Source organism: Hyperolius riggenbachi, chromosome 10 (assembly GCF_040937935.1).
Source record: "Hyperolius riggenbachi isolate aHypRig1 chromosome 10, aHypRig1.pri, whole genome shotgun sequence".
NCBI classification, from domain to species: Eukaryota; Metazoa; Chordata; class Amphibia; order Anura; family Hyperoliidae; genus Hyperolius; species Hyperolius riggenbachi.
The window spans coordinates 191,204,295-191,219,540 of NC_090655.1; the positions used below are offsets into that span (position 1 = coordinate 191,204,295).

At 44.0% G+C, this 15,246-nt stretch overlaps 1 protein-coding gene across 1 annotated transcript in view; it reads left to right on the plus strand.

Annotated features, from left to right (window-relative positions):
• LOC137536763 (heparan-alpha-glucosaminide N-acetyltransferase-like) overlaps positions 1-15,246 on the plus strand; it is a 582,763-nt gene that overhangs the window by 7,274 nt on the left and 560,243 nt on the right. Inside the window, exons 3-4 of the mRNA XM_068258971.1 lie at positions 8,247-8,341; positions 13,225-13,361. Of these exons, the coding sequence (XP_068115072.1) occupies positions 8,247-8,341; positions 13,225-13,361 (232 nt within the window). The remainder of the gene's footprint in view (positions 1-8,246; positions 8,342-13,224; positions 13,362-15,246) is intronic.

Here is a 15,246-nt window from a genome sequence, read left to right on the forward strand (position 1 = left end):
AAACGCCTGCAAAAAAAACGCTCTGAACTGCCGTTTTTCAGGATGGTTTGCGGTTTTCCTATACTTTACATTGGAGGCAGAAACGCCGCCGCAATCCAAAATCTGCAGCAGCCCGGTAGTATGCGTTTCTGCAAAACGCCTCCCGCTCTGGTGTGCACCACCCCATTGAAATACATTGCCCTAGCGTTTCCACATCCGCAATCGGATCTGAAAACGCTGCCGAACCGCTCTGGTGTGCACTAGGCCTCACTGTGTGGAGGTAAGTTTTCTCTTGCCTTATTATCTCCAGCATGATCTTAGTGAATTGAGGCCAAAGTCTGTTGGCCCTCTTACTACACAGAGGTGGTAAAATTGGCTAGTCGTTGGTCAATCAACATTGGATGTGTGTCTGCACCCTTAAAACCTGGTACTCACTGCAAATCGCAATCGCCAGCCTTTTTAATGAGCGTTTTGTAAGCGATTTCATGAACATTTTCTGGTGATTTTGTTAGCAATTTTGAAAAGTGTAAGCTTTTTGCCAGCGATTGTGTAGCGAATAGCGATTAGCATTTTTAATTCTGATTAGTCCTTTCAATTAATCTTAATGTTTTTTACCGTGTGCAGTCATTTAAAAAACGCTAGAAAATTGCTCTGTATAGCGGTTCATAAGCGATTACGCCAGAGTTTATATACTTTACAGTGCAGAAACGCTAACGCAAAACACTAATGCTCAAAAATGCTGCATGTCCTGCATTTGTGATTTTGGTAATCCCAATCACTCCAGTGGAATTGGGTCATCCATTAACATTAGCTGAGTGTTTAGGGAAATGCTAGCGTTTTGAAAACCTCCCTAAGGCCTGGAACCCACTGAAATCCGCAAACGCAAAACGCAACCGCTAGCATTTTGTCTGAGCGGTTTGCAAGCGGATTCATTCGCGTTTTCGGTCGCATTTTGCAACAGTGTATTTTTTTGCTCAGCGGTTGTGTAGCGTTTTGCGTTTTATCCTGATTGGTCCTGTGAATTATTTTTAATTTAGTTACAGTGTGCTGAACGGCAAAACGCTAGCAAAACCGTTCAGTTTAGGTTTTGCTGAGCGTTTCTGCTAGCGTTTCAATACTTTACATTGAAGCGCTAACGCTCCCAAAATGCTGCAGGTCCTGCGTTTGCGTTTCTGGGAAACGCAAACGCTCCTGTGGAAGTTGCCCCATCCATTAACATCAGCTGAGCGTTTTGGCAAAACGCTAGCGTATCGCAGCGCTGCCAAAATGCTCAAAAAAACGCTCTTGTGGGTTCCAGCGCTAAGGTCCCATTCACACTAGAGCATTTTGCTGGCGATTTCGGCAAACCGCTCAAGCGTTAACGCTTTTTAAAGCGCTAGTGCAATAATACTCTATGGGCCCGTTCTCACTTGGGCGATTTAATTGCCGTCGATTAACGCAAATCGCCTAACGCAAACGTGTAGCCTGCACCATTTTCAGGTGATTTCCCGGCAATTGCGTTTAGTGCTATAGAAGCGCTAATCACGATCGTGGAAAAATCGCTGCAGTGTCCAGTGATTTTTCCGCGTTAATCGTGGAAAAATCACTCCTGCAAAACGCCGGCGGTAATCTTTTAGGTGTGAATGGGGCCTTAGGGCTTGTTCACACCTAGGGCATTGTGCACTTTTTTTGAGTGCCAGCGTTTTTGGAAAAACGCCCTGAAATTACTTGGGCAATGATTCCTTATGGGATAGTTCATATCAGCGCGCTGCGTCTGCTTTTCGTTCAGTAAAGCGCTGCATGTACCATTTGTAAGGTATAGGAAAAACACAAAACGCTCACAAATCGCTTTATTCGGCGAGTATCTGGCTATTGCGTTCGCATGTTTTTTCCGGGTCAAAGAGTTCACTTCCTGACTTGCGTCAGGAAGTAAAAAAAAACAAATCGCTCTGCAAAAGCGCTTTGAAAAAGCGCTCAACACAAAAACGTAATGCGCAGTGGAACACATGAAGGGGGAAAAATCCTGAAACGCGGCTGTCAGCGATTTCAATTTTAGATGTGAACAAAACCTAAACACTCAAAAAAAAAATCGTTCTAGTGAGTTCCAGCCCTCAATTATGATTGGCCAATCACTGACTAATTTTAACGCTGCGTTTTGGCAGCTAATGGAAGTCTATGGGCCGCAGGGGAAAACGCATATAAAAAACGCATATGCGTTAAAAACGCTGGTTTTGTTGCATAATATTCATCAAAAACGCACATAATGAAAGTCAATGGGAACGCAATGGTATGCGTTTTTCATGTGTTATGCATGCATTTTTAAATGTGAACGTGGAATTCTTGCAGAATGTGTCTTAAGGCTCTTTCACAGTGCGACGTTAAAGTCGCACGTTATAAAATACTTTCACGCAGAGTAAAGCACAGCAATGCAAAGTCTGTGCGACATTCACAGTGCACACGTTGCGTTAGTGTGTAACGTGTAGTGTTATTAAAAAGTGCTGCATGCTGTGCGCTTAACAATGAATCTGCTGAGTTACTTGTGTTGCACATGCTCAGTAATGTTTTCTTTACCTTTTTTAAAATGTTCCGCATGCGCCGTTTTCATTCCATAGTAAATACATTTCATAACGTGCGACTTTAACGTCGCACTGTGAAAGTGTATATGCGCTGTGTTAGGGCCGCGTTGTGCGACCTTAACGTCGCATCAAACGCAACGTCCTACTGTGTAAGTAGCCTTAGGGCTGGTGCACACCAGAAGAGCTTTTCTGAGCGCTTTGTGATTTTAAAAGCTCCTGCTAATGTTATCTTATGTGTGTGTGCACACTGGAGCGATGTGATTTTGTAAAAATCCCCCGCAGCATTGCATTAGCAAGAGCTGTTAAAATCTCTAGCGTTTAAATAGCTCTTGTGGTGTGCACCAGCCCTTAGGCCCCTTTTCCACTAGCAATCGCTAGCGTTCGCGCTGAACGCTAACGATTGCTATTCGGCAAAAGTACAAAATTTTGCGGTGATTTCCGTTTGCGATCACGATTTTGCTACGCTATGCACTGCATAGCAAAATCGTGGCAATAATCGTTACGCCACGCGATTGCGATTAGGTAAAAAACTAATCGCGGTAGTGGAAATAACCTACCGCGATTCCTATGTTAAAAAGCAAACCGTAGCGATTTGGAAAATCACTAGCTGTTTGCGATTTTGCGATTCAGCAAATGCTACAGTGGAAAAGGGCCCTTAGGGCTCATTCACACTAAGGGCCTTTTCCTTGAGTTTGCCTCAATAGAAGGTATAGGAAAAACGCAAAAACTCACAAAATCGCTTTGTGCAGCGATTGCGTTCATGTTTTTAAGGATAAATACATTGTATTTATTCTTTTCCAGGTCAGAGAGTTCACTTCCTGATTTGCGTCAGAGAGTGAATTAAAAAAACGCTTTAGAAAAGCGCTTTTTAAAAAACCCAAGCACCGGGAATCGCAGAAAAATTGCGTCAAAGATTCCCACTGCGAACGCTAACGTGTTCTGAACGCAATGAGAACAAGGCCTTAGTGAACGGAAGCCATTGGGCTCTATTCTCAATGACTTCCCGCATGCGGTAAAGTACATGCGGGAAGTTTGCACCCAAAATACCGTCAAGTTGGAATTCTCAAAATGTTCCGCATGTTTTTTTCCGCATGCGGAAAAAGTGTGATAAAAGTTCGGGATTCATGCAGAAAAATTTCCGCAAAAGTCGGTATTTTCCGCAATAAAAGATCAATTCTCAAAAATGTTCAGGCGCATCATTTCGTCGTTAATTACCGATTTTTTATCACCTACAAGTAGTAGGTGATATATTCCGCATCCCATTGACTTTAATGAAGTGTGGAGGCTTAAGGGCTGTGCTTGCTGGACTTTAACTTTTTTTTTTTAGGCCTCGTTTCCACCATAGCGAATCCGCATGCGGCGACGAGATGCGGATTCGCTTGTTACACTGAAGTGGCCGGGGCTGTTTCCACATGTGCGGCGTGCGGGAGCGATTTGGCGGCGGGCCAAATCTGCACGACGGGACCCACTGAATTCGCCTGCGTCGGGAATCCGTGCAAATCGCCGCTAATGTATTTAATAGTAAAAACGCATGCGTTTGTTACATGCGATTTTACCCGCGATTTCGCACCTTTTTCAATGTTATTTTACCCTGGCAGTGTCATGGTTAATTTCGCATGGCACCCTGCCATGCGAAATCACACGCGAAATCGCGGGTAAAAACGCATGCGGAAACGCATCCGCATGCGTTTTTACAAGCGTCGGAATGCCGGCGAAATCGCGTCGCAACAGTGGAAACGAGCCCTTAAACACTTGTTCATGCGACCTTTTTACCGCATGATTCCCGCATGAATAATTGCTTTTTCCGCATCTTTTTTCCGGCATGCTGAAAACATGCGGAAAATATTAGTGAATGTGGAAAAAATGCGGAGTTTACCGCTGGCGGGAATATAGCGGTAAAATTTTGCGGAAAATTTGGCTCTTTGAGAATAGAGCCCAATGGGCTCTATTCTCAAAGAGCCAAAAGTACCGCAAAATTTTACCGCTAAATTCCCGCCAGCGGTAAACTCCGCATTTTTTCAGCATTCACTAACATTTTCCACATGTTTGCCGCATGCGGGAAAAAAGATGCGGAAACAGCCATTATTCATGCTGGAATCATGTGGTAAAAAGGTCGCATGAAAAGGTGTTTAAAAAAAAAATTAAAAGTCCAGCAAGCACAGCCCTTAAAGGGGCATACAGACATGCGACTAAAGTCGTTGGTAACGAACGACTAACGATCGTTTATAACGACGATCGTTACAAAATAACCGCTAACGATCGTTAAGGGTAGCGATCAGCGACTGAAGTCGTTGCAAACTGGAAATCCGTCCTGGCGGATTTTTTGTAACGACGATCGTTAGCAAAAGTACGTGTGTATGCTGATCGTTACAAAAACGATCGTTCGTTAAGTACCGTACATGCGCAGACAGAGAGAGAGAGACAGAGAGATGTATATAGATATATGTATATAGATATATATATATGTATATATAGATGTAGTTAGATGTATATAGATATATAGATATATGTTGACATAGATAGAGATATATCTATCTATATATCTCTCTCTCTCTGTGTGTGTGTATATATATATATATATATATATATATATATATATATATATCTGTACGCAACTTCCTCTTTCCTACTGGCCATTAACAATGACGTTCGTTCCGGGTTCATTGATCTGAATAACGTTTAGCATAATAGATGCGCTGCATCATACGTTCGTCACTTCCGCATCGTTCGTTCGGAAACGATCTGATCGTTTGCCACTTTCAACACCTCTTTACTAACGACCCTTTCATTTCTCTCCTTAATTGATCGTTCGTCGTTGCTTACGAACGATTGTTATCGCATGTCTGTACGTAGCATAAGCCTCCACACTTCATTAAAGTCAATGGGATGCGGAATATATCACCTACTACTTGTAGGTGATAAGAAAAATCGGTAATTAACGACGAAATGATGCGCCTGAACATTTTTGAGAATTGATCTTTTATTGCGGAAAATACCGACTTTTGCGGAAAGTTTTCCGCATGAATCCCGCACTTTTACCACACATTTTCCGCATGCGGGAAAAACATGCGGAACATTTTGAGAATTCCAACTTGACGGTATTTTGGGTGCAAACTTCCCGCATGTACTTTACCGCATGCGGGAAGTCTTTGAGAATAGAGCCCAATGTGTTTTAGTAAAAATTATTAGTGTGCTGCTTTGTGTTTTCCCATAATAGAGGGCATAGGCCTCCAGCACAAGCATAATCATTTAATTACTGAACTTCAACCAGTTAATACCTTCTGGCTTTCTGCTCCACATTGCCCCAGCTGATACCCATCAGTATTATTCAGCACAAGCATGCTGTCTCTCCTCAGAGGGATAGCACTCTGCAGTGTGTTAGGATGGCAGATAGAAGCCCTGTTATAAGACTCCTTCTTCTTGGGGTGTTATGCTGTACCACAGGTATGACTGAATTTGTTATAAGCAAATCTACTAACATGCATTGCCTGAAAGTACGCTGTGCTGAGGTAAATGCGGAGGCTGTCTACCACTGTTGGCTTTTCAGTACAATTGTTAGTTGGCTATTATGTTGGTTTTGAAACCTACAGTCTTTGAGACAAGACAAGTGTTTTCCTCCTGGAACATGCTTATTGTGTGAACTGTATACTTTAGATTTCCTCTAAAGCTATTACACTGCAATATGGACGTTCTCAATGTCTCAGTTTTGTTCTAACTTGTCAAAACAATCTTGTAAACTGGGCATGCAGTCCATTTAGTAGCTGTCCTTGGGTTACGTTCACAGTGAGTGGTTGCAATGGCACTTAGGGTAGGAACACACTAGGCAGAATCGCATATGTGTTCTCCATAGCACAGGGTGTAAAACGCATATGCAATTCTGCCTAGTGTGTTCCTACCCAGAAGCTTAACTGCAGATGTGACATTCAGAGTGTATCTGCTGTGACGCAACAAACAACAGTATCCCAACGCAGTGCGATAAAGCATAGTGTGTGTGTGTGTGTGTGTGTGTGTGTGTGTGTGTGTGTGTGAACAGGGGCTGTGCAGCATAGGTTTCACTATTGATTGCTTTACTGTATATGACGCAACACTCGTATAACATGCAATGTGACTTTTCCCCAACACAGCTCCCCACTGTGAGCCTAGCCTTACAACACTTTTTTTATTTGCATTAAATTATGAAGGTATTAGGCTTGGTTCCCACTTGTGCAGAAAATGTACCCATTCGGCAGAGCTCACTCCAGCTATGCCAGAGGTATCCATAAGACTACTTTGCAGCCACACACACATCCTGACTGCTACTAGGTACCTGACCTGTACATATACAGACTATTTGCTCTGTAAATATTATCCAAGTGACTACTGCCGGTGATTGATACATATTTAAGGCCTCTTTTCCACCGGCAGCTGAATGCGGTAAATTGACACAGGCGGTAGACAGGCTGCCAAAACCATCCCCCATGACCGTGCATCTGAGTACTGTGGTTGCTGTCTTCAGACGTGATAGGAGACCGTGTTTGGCCACCAGGTAATGCCACCTTGTGTTAAACACTATAGGTATCATTCATAAAAGTGTTGTCGGTAATGAGAATCAGTGCGGGAAAACACCGCTGTCGGTATTTTAGACTTCTGTGTGGTCATTCATGAAAAAGTGTACAGGTGCGATAGGAGTGTGGAGATTTCCCGAACTAGGCTGGCGGTGGGCTTGCGGAAACACAGGAAGCTGCCGAGTTGATACATTTTTCCATGTTCTGCTCTACTGCAGCTGCCTGGGAGGTCTGTGTCTCCATTCACTTAGCATGGTTATCGCCACATCTGAGGGAGCGGTATTTCCTGTCCTCATACCGCTTGTGGTAATATTTATAAATTGACATTTTGTTAAATTTTTTACGATAATCACCGCACAAGGCTGTGATATATCGCTCTGCTCGGTAATGTCAGCTTTTCATGCGGAAAGAGCCTTTATGAATGGAGATTTTGCTACGTGTGCGGTAAAGTCAGCTGTTTTCAGCATTTACGCATGCGGAAATGCTTTATGAATGATGCCCTATGTTACCAAACTCTGCCATTCAGCTGCATGTAATTGCACCAGAAAGGTGCTTGTGGCCAGCAGCTGGGAGGCAGCTTTGCACACCGTGCTGATTCATTACCAATGCAATGGCTAGAGTGGACCAGTATAGTGTCCGACACACTGCTAGCACAACATTGTGAAAGCACCATTGCAATATAATTGTGCGGCATCGCAGTGGGATTACATCGTGCATTGCACCACACCAGTGTGAAAGGACTTTATACCTCTATCAAGGTAGTTTCATATTAATGTATCACAACAGCGGTTGCCTAGGGATACTTTATGTACTGTATGCTTCACTGTATACATCGGAATGCATGCATAAAACACAATTGCCTCTCCATTGCGCTGCAGTCATGTTTTTTTCCTCAATATGCAACACCCCAGTGTGCATGTAGCCTTAGGGTAAGTGCACACATAGCAGAAATGCTAGCGTTGTGGAAAACGGCGTCTTTCCTAAGCAATTGTCCCAGCTGGTTTCACAGTCAGGGAAATTAAATGCATGATTGGAAGGATGCCTTGCCTCACTGCTTGGGAACAATTTTGAGTATCTAGATTAGATTCACCACTGATAATACAAATCTCTTTCTGGGGCTTTAAAGCAAACCATAACATTGCTTTTAACTCGTTCTGTCCTATCCTAGCTGAAGAACTGAAACTTGACGAAGCTTTGCTAACTGTGAGCAATCACCTTCCTGATGCCATAAGCCTGTATTATGTCTCTGATTACTGCTATCAGGTAAGGATTAAGCAGGTGGGTCATCAGTGGTGGCAGTGACACTTAACAGCAGGGCAGGGGGGTAACTAGAAATCACTGTTGTCAACACGACCCCCCCCCCCCCCCCCACGAAACTTTGGATATACCCCCTCAAATTGGAAAGGCAGGCCAAGCAAGATATTTAAAAAAAACAAAACAAAAAACACTTCCAGTATAGGTGTCCCAGTATAGGTGCCCCCAATATAAATAGCCATGTGTAGATACTCCTAGTATAGGTAGCCAGGTGTAGGTGCCGCCAGTATAGATAGCCAGGTGTAGGTGCCGCCGGTATAGGTAGCCAGTTTCCTCTAGATTGTAAGCCTTTGGGCAGGGTCCTCCTCCTTTTGTGTCCTACCTGATCATGCACTTGCATTAGGGCCCGTTTCTACTTGTGCGGTGCGGAATCACCACGGTAAAAATTCTCATGCGGATGCGAATTTCGCATGCAGTCGTATGCGAATCTTCATGCGAATTCGTATGAATGATGCGGTATGCGAATTTAACCATGGCAGTGCCTGTGTGCTTTTCAATGATTCCACGTGAATTCGCATAAAAATTTGCATACAACCGCATAGCGGTATGCGAATTCTGATGGCTCTGCCATGCAAATTTTTACAGCGGACGAAAACGCTCCGAAATCCTGACAAGTGGAAACAGTCCCATCCACTTGTATTGGCTATGCGAATTCGCATGCGGCAAAGGCATGCGAATTCGCGATAGTGGAAATGAGCCCTTACTGTGAACCCATGCTATGCATTTTAGTGAACCTAACTTGCCTAATCTCCATGCTCCCATCCAGTGACTAAGCATTGCCTTGTACTCATACTGTGTGCATGATCTGGTTTTTCTTGTATTCCTGTATTGTCATATTGCTGTATGTCACCCCTAAATATTGTCTGTAACCTAAACTAATGTCCAGCGCTGCGTAATATGTTGGCGCTTTATAAATACAATAAAAAATAATAATATAGGTAAACAAGTCAAATAACACTTATATCACACTTTTCCCCTGGCGGACTCAAAGCGCCAGAGCTGCAGCCGCTAGGGCATGCTCTATAGGCAGTAGCAGTGTTAGGGAGACTTGCCTAAGGTCTCCTACTGAATAGGTGCTGGCTTACTGAACAGGCAGAGCCGAGATTCAAACCCTGATCTCCTGTGTCAGAGGCAGAGCCCTTAACCAGTACACCATCCAGCACACCATCCAGCTAGCCTGGGAGTTTGTGTTAGAATCTAGGTGTTGGAAGGGAGGATAGTAGCAGAAATATAGCACTCCAGGAAATTCCTAATAGTACTTTGAGTAATATCGTATGCCTAAATAAATTGCATCAAATACAAACCTAACCCCTTTACAATTTGTGCAAATTTGGACAGAGGCGCCAGGCAAGTTAAAATGATCTAAAAACAACTAAAAAGGAGGAGTACAGGTGGACTTACCTCCTGAAATGATGGACAAGCGAGATTGTTCAAATCGTAAATAACAATTTATTTTGGCACTCCGCAACGCGTTTCGCAGGTATAACTCGCTTCATCAGGCAAGGAGTGCAAGCTCAAAAAGGTCCAATAGTGGCAATGCGCCTCTGCCACTATTGGACCTTTTTGAGCTTGCACTCCTTGCCTGATGAAGTGGGTTGTACCTGCAAAACGCGTTGCAGAGTGCCAAAATAAATTGTTTGCGATTTGAACAATCTCGATTGTCCATCATTTCAGGAGGTAAGTCCACCTGTACTCCCCTTTTTAGTTGTTTTTAGATCATTTTAACCTGCCTGGCGCCTCTGTCCAAATTTGCACAGTATATAGTCCACCTTGGGTGGAGGGGACTCTCCCCTTCTATCTACAGAGAGCGACTTCTTAAACCTGAGTGGGGTCAGGTTCTTATGCTCCCCACCTGCATTTCAAGTGGTTGCCTATGTGGTAAGCCGTGTTTTTGAGTATATCCACATCTGTTAATTGTTTTGCCAACAATTGCTAGACTTACTGCACCATATTGGGCTCTCTGTTTTTCTTTTTTGTTTCAAGTGCACCTTTACAAATTATCTACCTGCCTGGAGTAATGCACTTCCTGGTGGTACCTACCCATAACCTTCCAGTGTTATCCCCTCCCTGATATCCTTTTAAAGACAATTGTCACCTGGAGTAACTATATACATATCAGGAAGATTCCCCAGATATTCCTGATCTGCATGCAGGTTTCAGGTTAGCAATGGGGAAATGATTATAGTTAGATGGTCTGCATCCCTGCCTGGCATCCAGCATTTTTAGAAGTGGGAATTACATTAGAAGGCTCCATGTTTCAGTACGATTCTGGGAAAATTTGAAATACAGGTAGTCCCCCACTTACAAACACCTACCTTATGAACCACCCGCTGATACAATGGATAGAAAATAGGAACAAGTCAAAACATATTTTTTTCAAAAAAGGCCTTGTAGTTTTTGAGAAAATACATTTAAAAAATTCTAAGTAACAAATGTTTTTAGACTCCCTAAAATGACATTTTGCTGTGGTACAGTATATGGTGAGTTCTGCATATACATTTTAATACAAACTTGTTATCTAGTGCTGAAACCCTCTGGACATTTGCATGGATTACATGACATCAATACAATTTTAAAAAAATCCTAATTATGTATAATCGCAATTGCAAAATTTTGCAGAATATTTTGCATAAGCGAAATCAGCATTATGATAATCACTAGGACAGAAGGAGGCACAAAGGAAGGGGGGGGGGGGGGGGGGCTCACAGAAGTACACAGTTGAGACAGAGCACAATGTTGGGTGATGCTGAACGAATGAAGGACAGAGGTGACTTGGTGGTTAGGGCAGCAAAGGTGGCACAGAGGGAGGTTCAGGGACAAAAATAGCATGATGTTCCAACGTATCAATGGATTAAGGTTAAAGGGATACTGAGCAGGTTTTAAAAACACAATTTCCGCTTACCTGGGGCTTTCCTCCTGCCCACCGTAGGCCACGAGGTTCCCCGGAGTTCTCCTGGCTCCTCTCGGTCCCGTAGGCGGCTCCGTTAAGTCGCCAGTTCGAGTCCCTGTCGCGATTGCTACGCATCAGGTCGGCCGGCATGAGACTTATGAACATGCACGGTTCAGAGTTAGAGAACTACGCATGTGCAGGACTCTCGCAACGGCCTATGTGATGACGTGTAGCGTGCGTGGCAGGGACTCATACTGGCGACTTCAGACAGAAGTCGCCAATTTAACGGAGCCACCTGCAAGACCAAAAGAGGAGCCAGGAGGACACCGGGGGACCTTGCGGCCTATGGTGCGCTGGAGGAAGCCCCAGGTAAGTGCAAATGGGGTTTTTAAAACCTGCTCAGTATCCCTTTTTAAAGGACACCCGAAGCAAAAATAAACTAATGAAATAGATACAATCCTTTATCTTCCTTCTCCTAAAATGACTTTTTAAGATATTCCACAGTTTTATTTTGATTAAATATCCTTTTTTAAGTTTTTACTGCTGTATAGTTTTTGCTCAATGACACATTCATTGAAGTATGCCAGAGCTAAAATCTATGAACTATTGACCCTTTTATCACTTTCCTGCTCTCAGAAGCCGTTTTCTGCTTGGAAAGTGTTTTATAGTTGGAATTTCTTATCAGTGAGGGTCACACTGTAGTCACTTCCTGTCAGGACTGAGTCAGCCACTTACATACCTGATATTTAACTCATTCAGGCAGAGAAAGGAAAAAAAGGAACACAGCATAGTTATTTGTGCTTGGCACTGTACATACCCATGTCTATGGGCTGGTGCACACCAGCGCAGTTCTGGAGCGTTTTTTTTTAAACGCTTGCAGGGGGAAAACCGTTTGGCTAATGAAAATGAATGGGGTGGTGCACACCAGAGCGGTCGTTTTTTACGCAAACTCGGGGGCTGCAGCATTTTTAGATTTCTGAGGCGTTTCTGCCTCAATGTTCAAGTATAGGAAAGTGGAAAACCTCTCTGAAAAACGCTAGATCAGAGCGGTTTTCCAGGCGTTTGTTACAGAAGCTGTTCGGTAACAGCTTTACTGTAACAATATTTGTAATCTGCTACACAAAAGTGCTCCAAAAAAAAGCTAGGAATGTTTAGAAAACCTCTCTGAACATGCCTAGAATCGCTCTGAAATCTGCTTCAAAAACCTCTAGCGTTTTGCAGATCTGCTAGAGGTTTTTGGTGTGCACTGGGCCTGTCTCATCATGTCACTTCGGGTATCCTTTAACCTCCTCAGCAGTATGGACGAATATATCCGTCCATCACCGCCGGAGGTCGCCGCTCAGGCCCTGCTGGGCCGATTTTTGCAAAATAAAAAGCAGCACACGCAGCCGGCACTTTGCCAGCCGCGTGTGCTGCCTGATCGCCGCCGCTCTGCGGCGAAAGAGGGTCCCCCAGCCGCCCGAGCCCTGCGCAGTCGGAACAAAAGTTCCGGCCAGCGCTAAGGGCTGGATAGGAAGCGGCTGACGTCCATGACGTCACTCCGCTCGTCGCTATGGTGACGATGTATGCAAAACAAGGAAGGCTGCTCATTGCGGCCTTCCTTGTTTATTCTGGTCGCCGGAGGCGATCAGAATGACGCTTCCGGAGCGCCCTCTAGTGGGCTTTCATGCAGCCAACTTTCAGTTGGCTGCATGAAACAGTTTTTTTTTTAATTAAAAAAAAAAAAACCCTCCCGCAGCCGCCCTGGCGATCTTAATAGAACGCCAGGGAGGTTAAGAACATACCTACTTTCTCTATTTATTATTATTGTTGTTGTTGTTATTATTATTTGTTATCCTGGGACTGACTACCTGTATAGGAAGCAATCATTTATTTGCTAGTTTAGTAGGACAGCTCACAGTGCTGGATTGAATTTGCTCTGTTTTTCCTTTGTTCCGTGCAGTGCCTTTTCCAGCCCCTCCTGACAGTGTCCCTCGCCAACAGTTCAGTGCCAGTCCGCAGCTCAGTTACTGTCAGCACACGTTTCACCCTCACCATCGGGGTCATAAAAGGAAGTGGAAACAAGGAGCCAGTGTGCAGGTAATATCCATATTGGATAAATGTGCTGATAATTACTTAGGTTTATGGGCAAATGGATGATGCTGAGAATGAGCTGCTCTGATAATACCATAAACCACCGAAACAACACAAACATTTTATACAGAAATGTGGTTGGATTACTCTAGGTGCTGTTATGTAAATGGTGCTGTGACTTATGTCACAGCACCATTCTCTCAGTCCAGTGCCCCCAGGGGTCCCCGTTCTAGTCAGCTGAAATATTAGATGGACTATAACGTTGAATATGGACGTTGAGAAAATGGCAGTTATCCTCCCTAGCCCTTGGCCATGCCCCTTTGTACTGCCAAAATTAGTAACCTGTAAAAAAAAAAAAAAAAAAAAAATATATATAACTCGCCTACTCTGGGTTCCCTTCGATACCTTTTCTGCCCTGTCAGCTCTCTCTAAGATATTTCTCAGAACACTGCTATCTTGTTAATCCAATCAGAAATGTTCCATTGACCAAGAATTCCAATCCAAATAATCACATCAATACACCATCTAAAACCATACATAAAAGTTCATATGGATAACACTATATTTGTTCTTGAACGTGTGCGCTCTATGCCGGCTAGGGTGAATAATGTATAGAATGTGCTCAGTGTTAGGGCTCGTTTCCACTATCGCGAATCTGCATGCGTCCAACGCATGCAGATCCGCACATGTAATGCAAGTGGATGGGCCTGTTTCCACTGTAGCGTTGTTGAGGTGCGTTTTTTTTCAGCGTGAAAAAAACGCACAAAAGAGCCAACGATTTCGCCTGCGTCGGGAATCCGTGCGAATCGCCGCTAATGTATTTAATAGTAAAAACGCATGCGTTTGTTACATGCGTTTTTACCCGCGATTTCGCGTGCGATTTCGCACCTTTTTCAATTTTATTTAGCCCTGGCAGTGTCATGGTTAATTTCGCATGGCACCCTGCCATGCGAAATCGCATGCGAAATCGCGGGTAAAAACGCATGCGGAAACGCATCCGCATGCGTTTTTACAAGCGTCGGAATGCGGCCGAAATCGCGTTGCAACAGTGGAAACAAGCCCTTATCTAAAATAATCCACCACTGGACACCCCGTGGGGGAGAGAGCTCACCCGATTGTTGTGACCACTATTAGACTTCACCGCCTTATAAATAAGGTTTAAAAATATCTAGTTGGAGGAAAGTTGTGTGTCAAATGCTGACACGTGGGGCTATAAACGCTGTCATTTGGCTTTAATTTAATCAGAAGGTGCTTGGTAGCCAACAGATGAAAGTCTAAACTGCCCGACAAGTGCACAGTTTAAAGCTTTTCATGTGAAAGAGGCCTAACAAAGTTAAAATAAGATTAGAGCTAGGAACCAAGCATTCCTGCCAATTTCAAGTACTGTCTGTACGCCAATGCCCAGAACAGACAGCTGTGCTGCAGGGGAAAACATCTGGGAATGGAGTCCGAACGGCACGTGGAGCAAACAAAACTAATATAAACATGAGTTCTTCAATAGGCCTCACACCAATGACCAGAATTGTTAGTCTACTTACTAAATCCCCCTTCAGGGCTCATTGATACTTGCAAAACGCAAAACTCTAGCGCTTTTGCTAGTGTTTTGCTCTGGTGATTTTTGGCGTCGGGGCCTTAGTGATGACGTCCCATGCACAAACAATAATTTCCGATTAATCATAAGCGATTGTTTGGCAAATTATATAATTTGTGGCCACCTTAAAGGAACACTTAAGTCAAAAAAAAAAATGAGTTTTACTCACCTGGGGCTTCCAATAGCCCGCTGCAGCTGTCCGGTGCCCTCGCCATCTCCCTCCGATCCTCCTGGCCCTGCCGGCAGCCACTTCCTGTTTCGGTGACAGGAGCTGACAGGCTGGGGACGCAAGTGATTCTT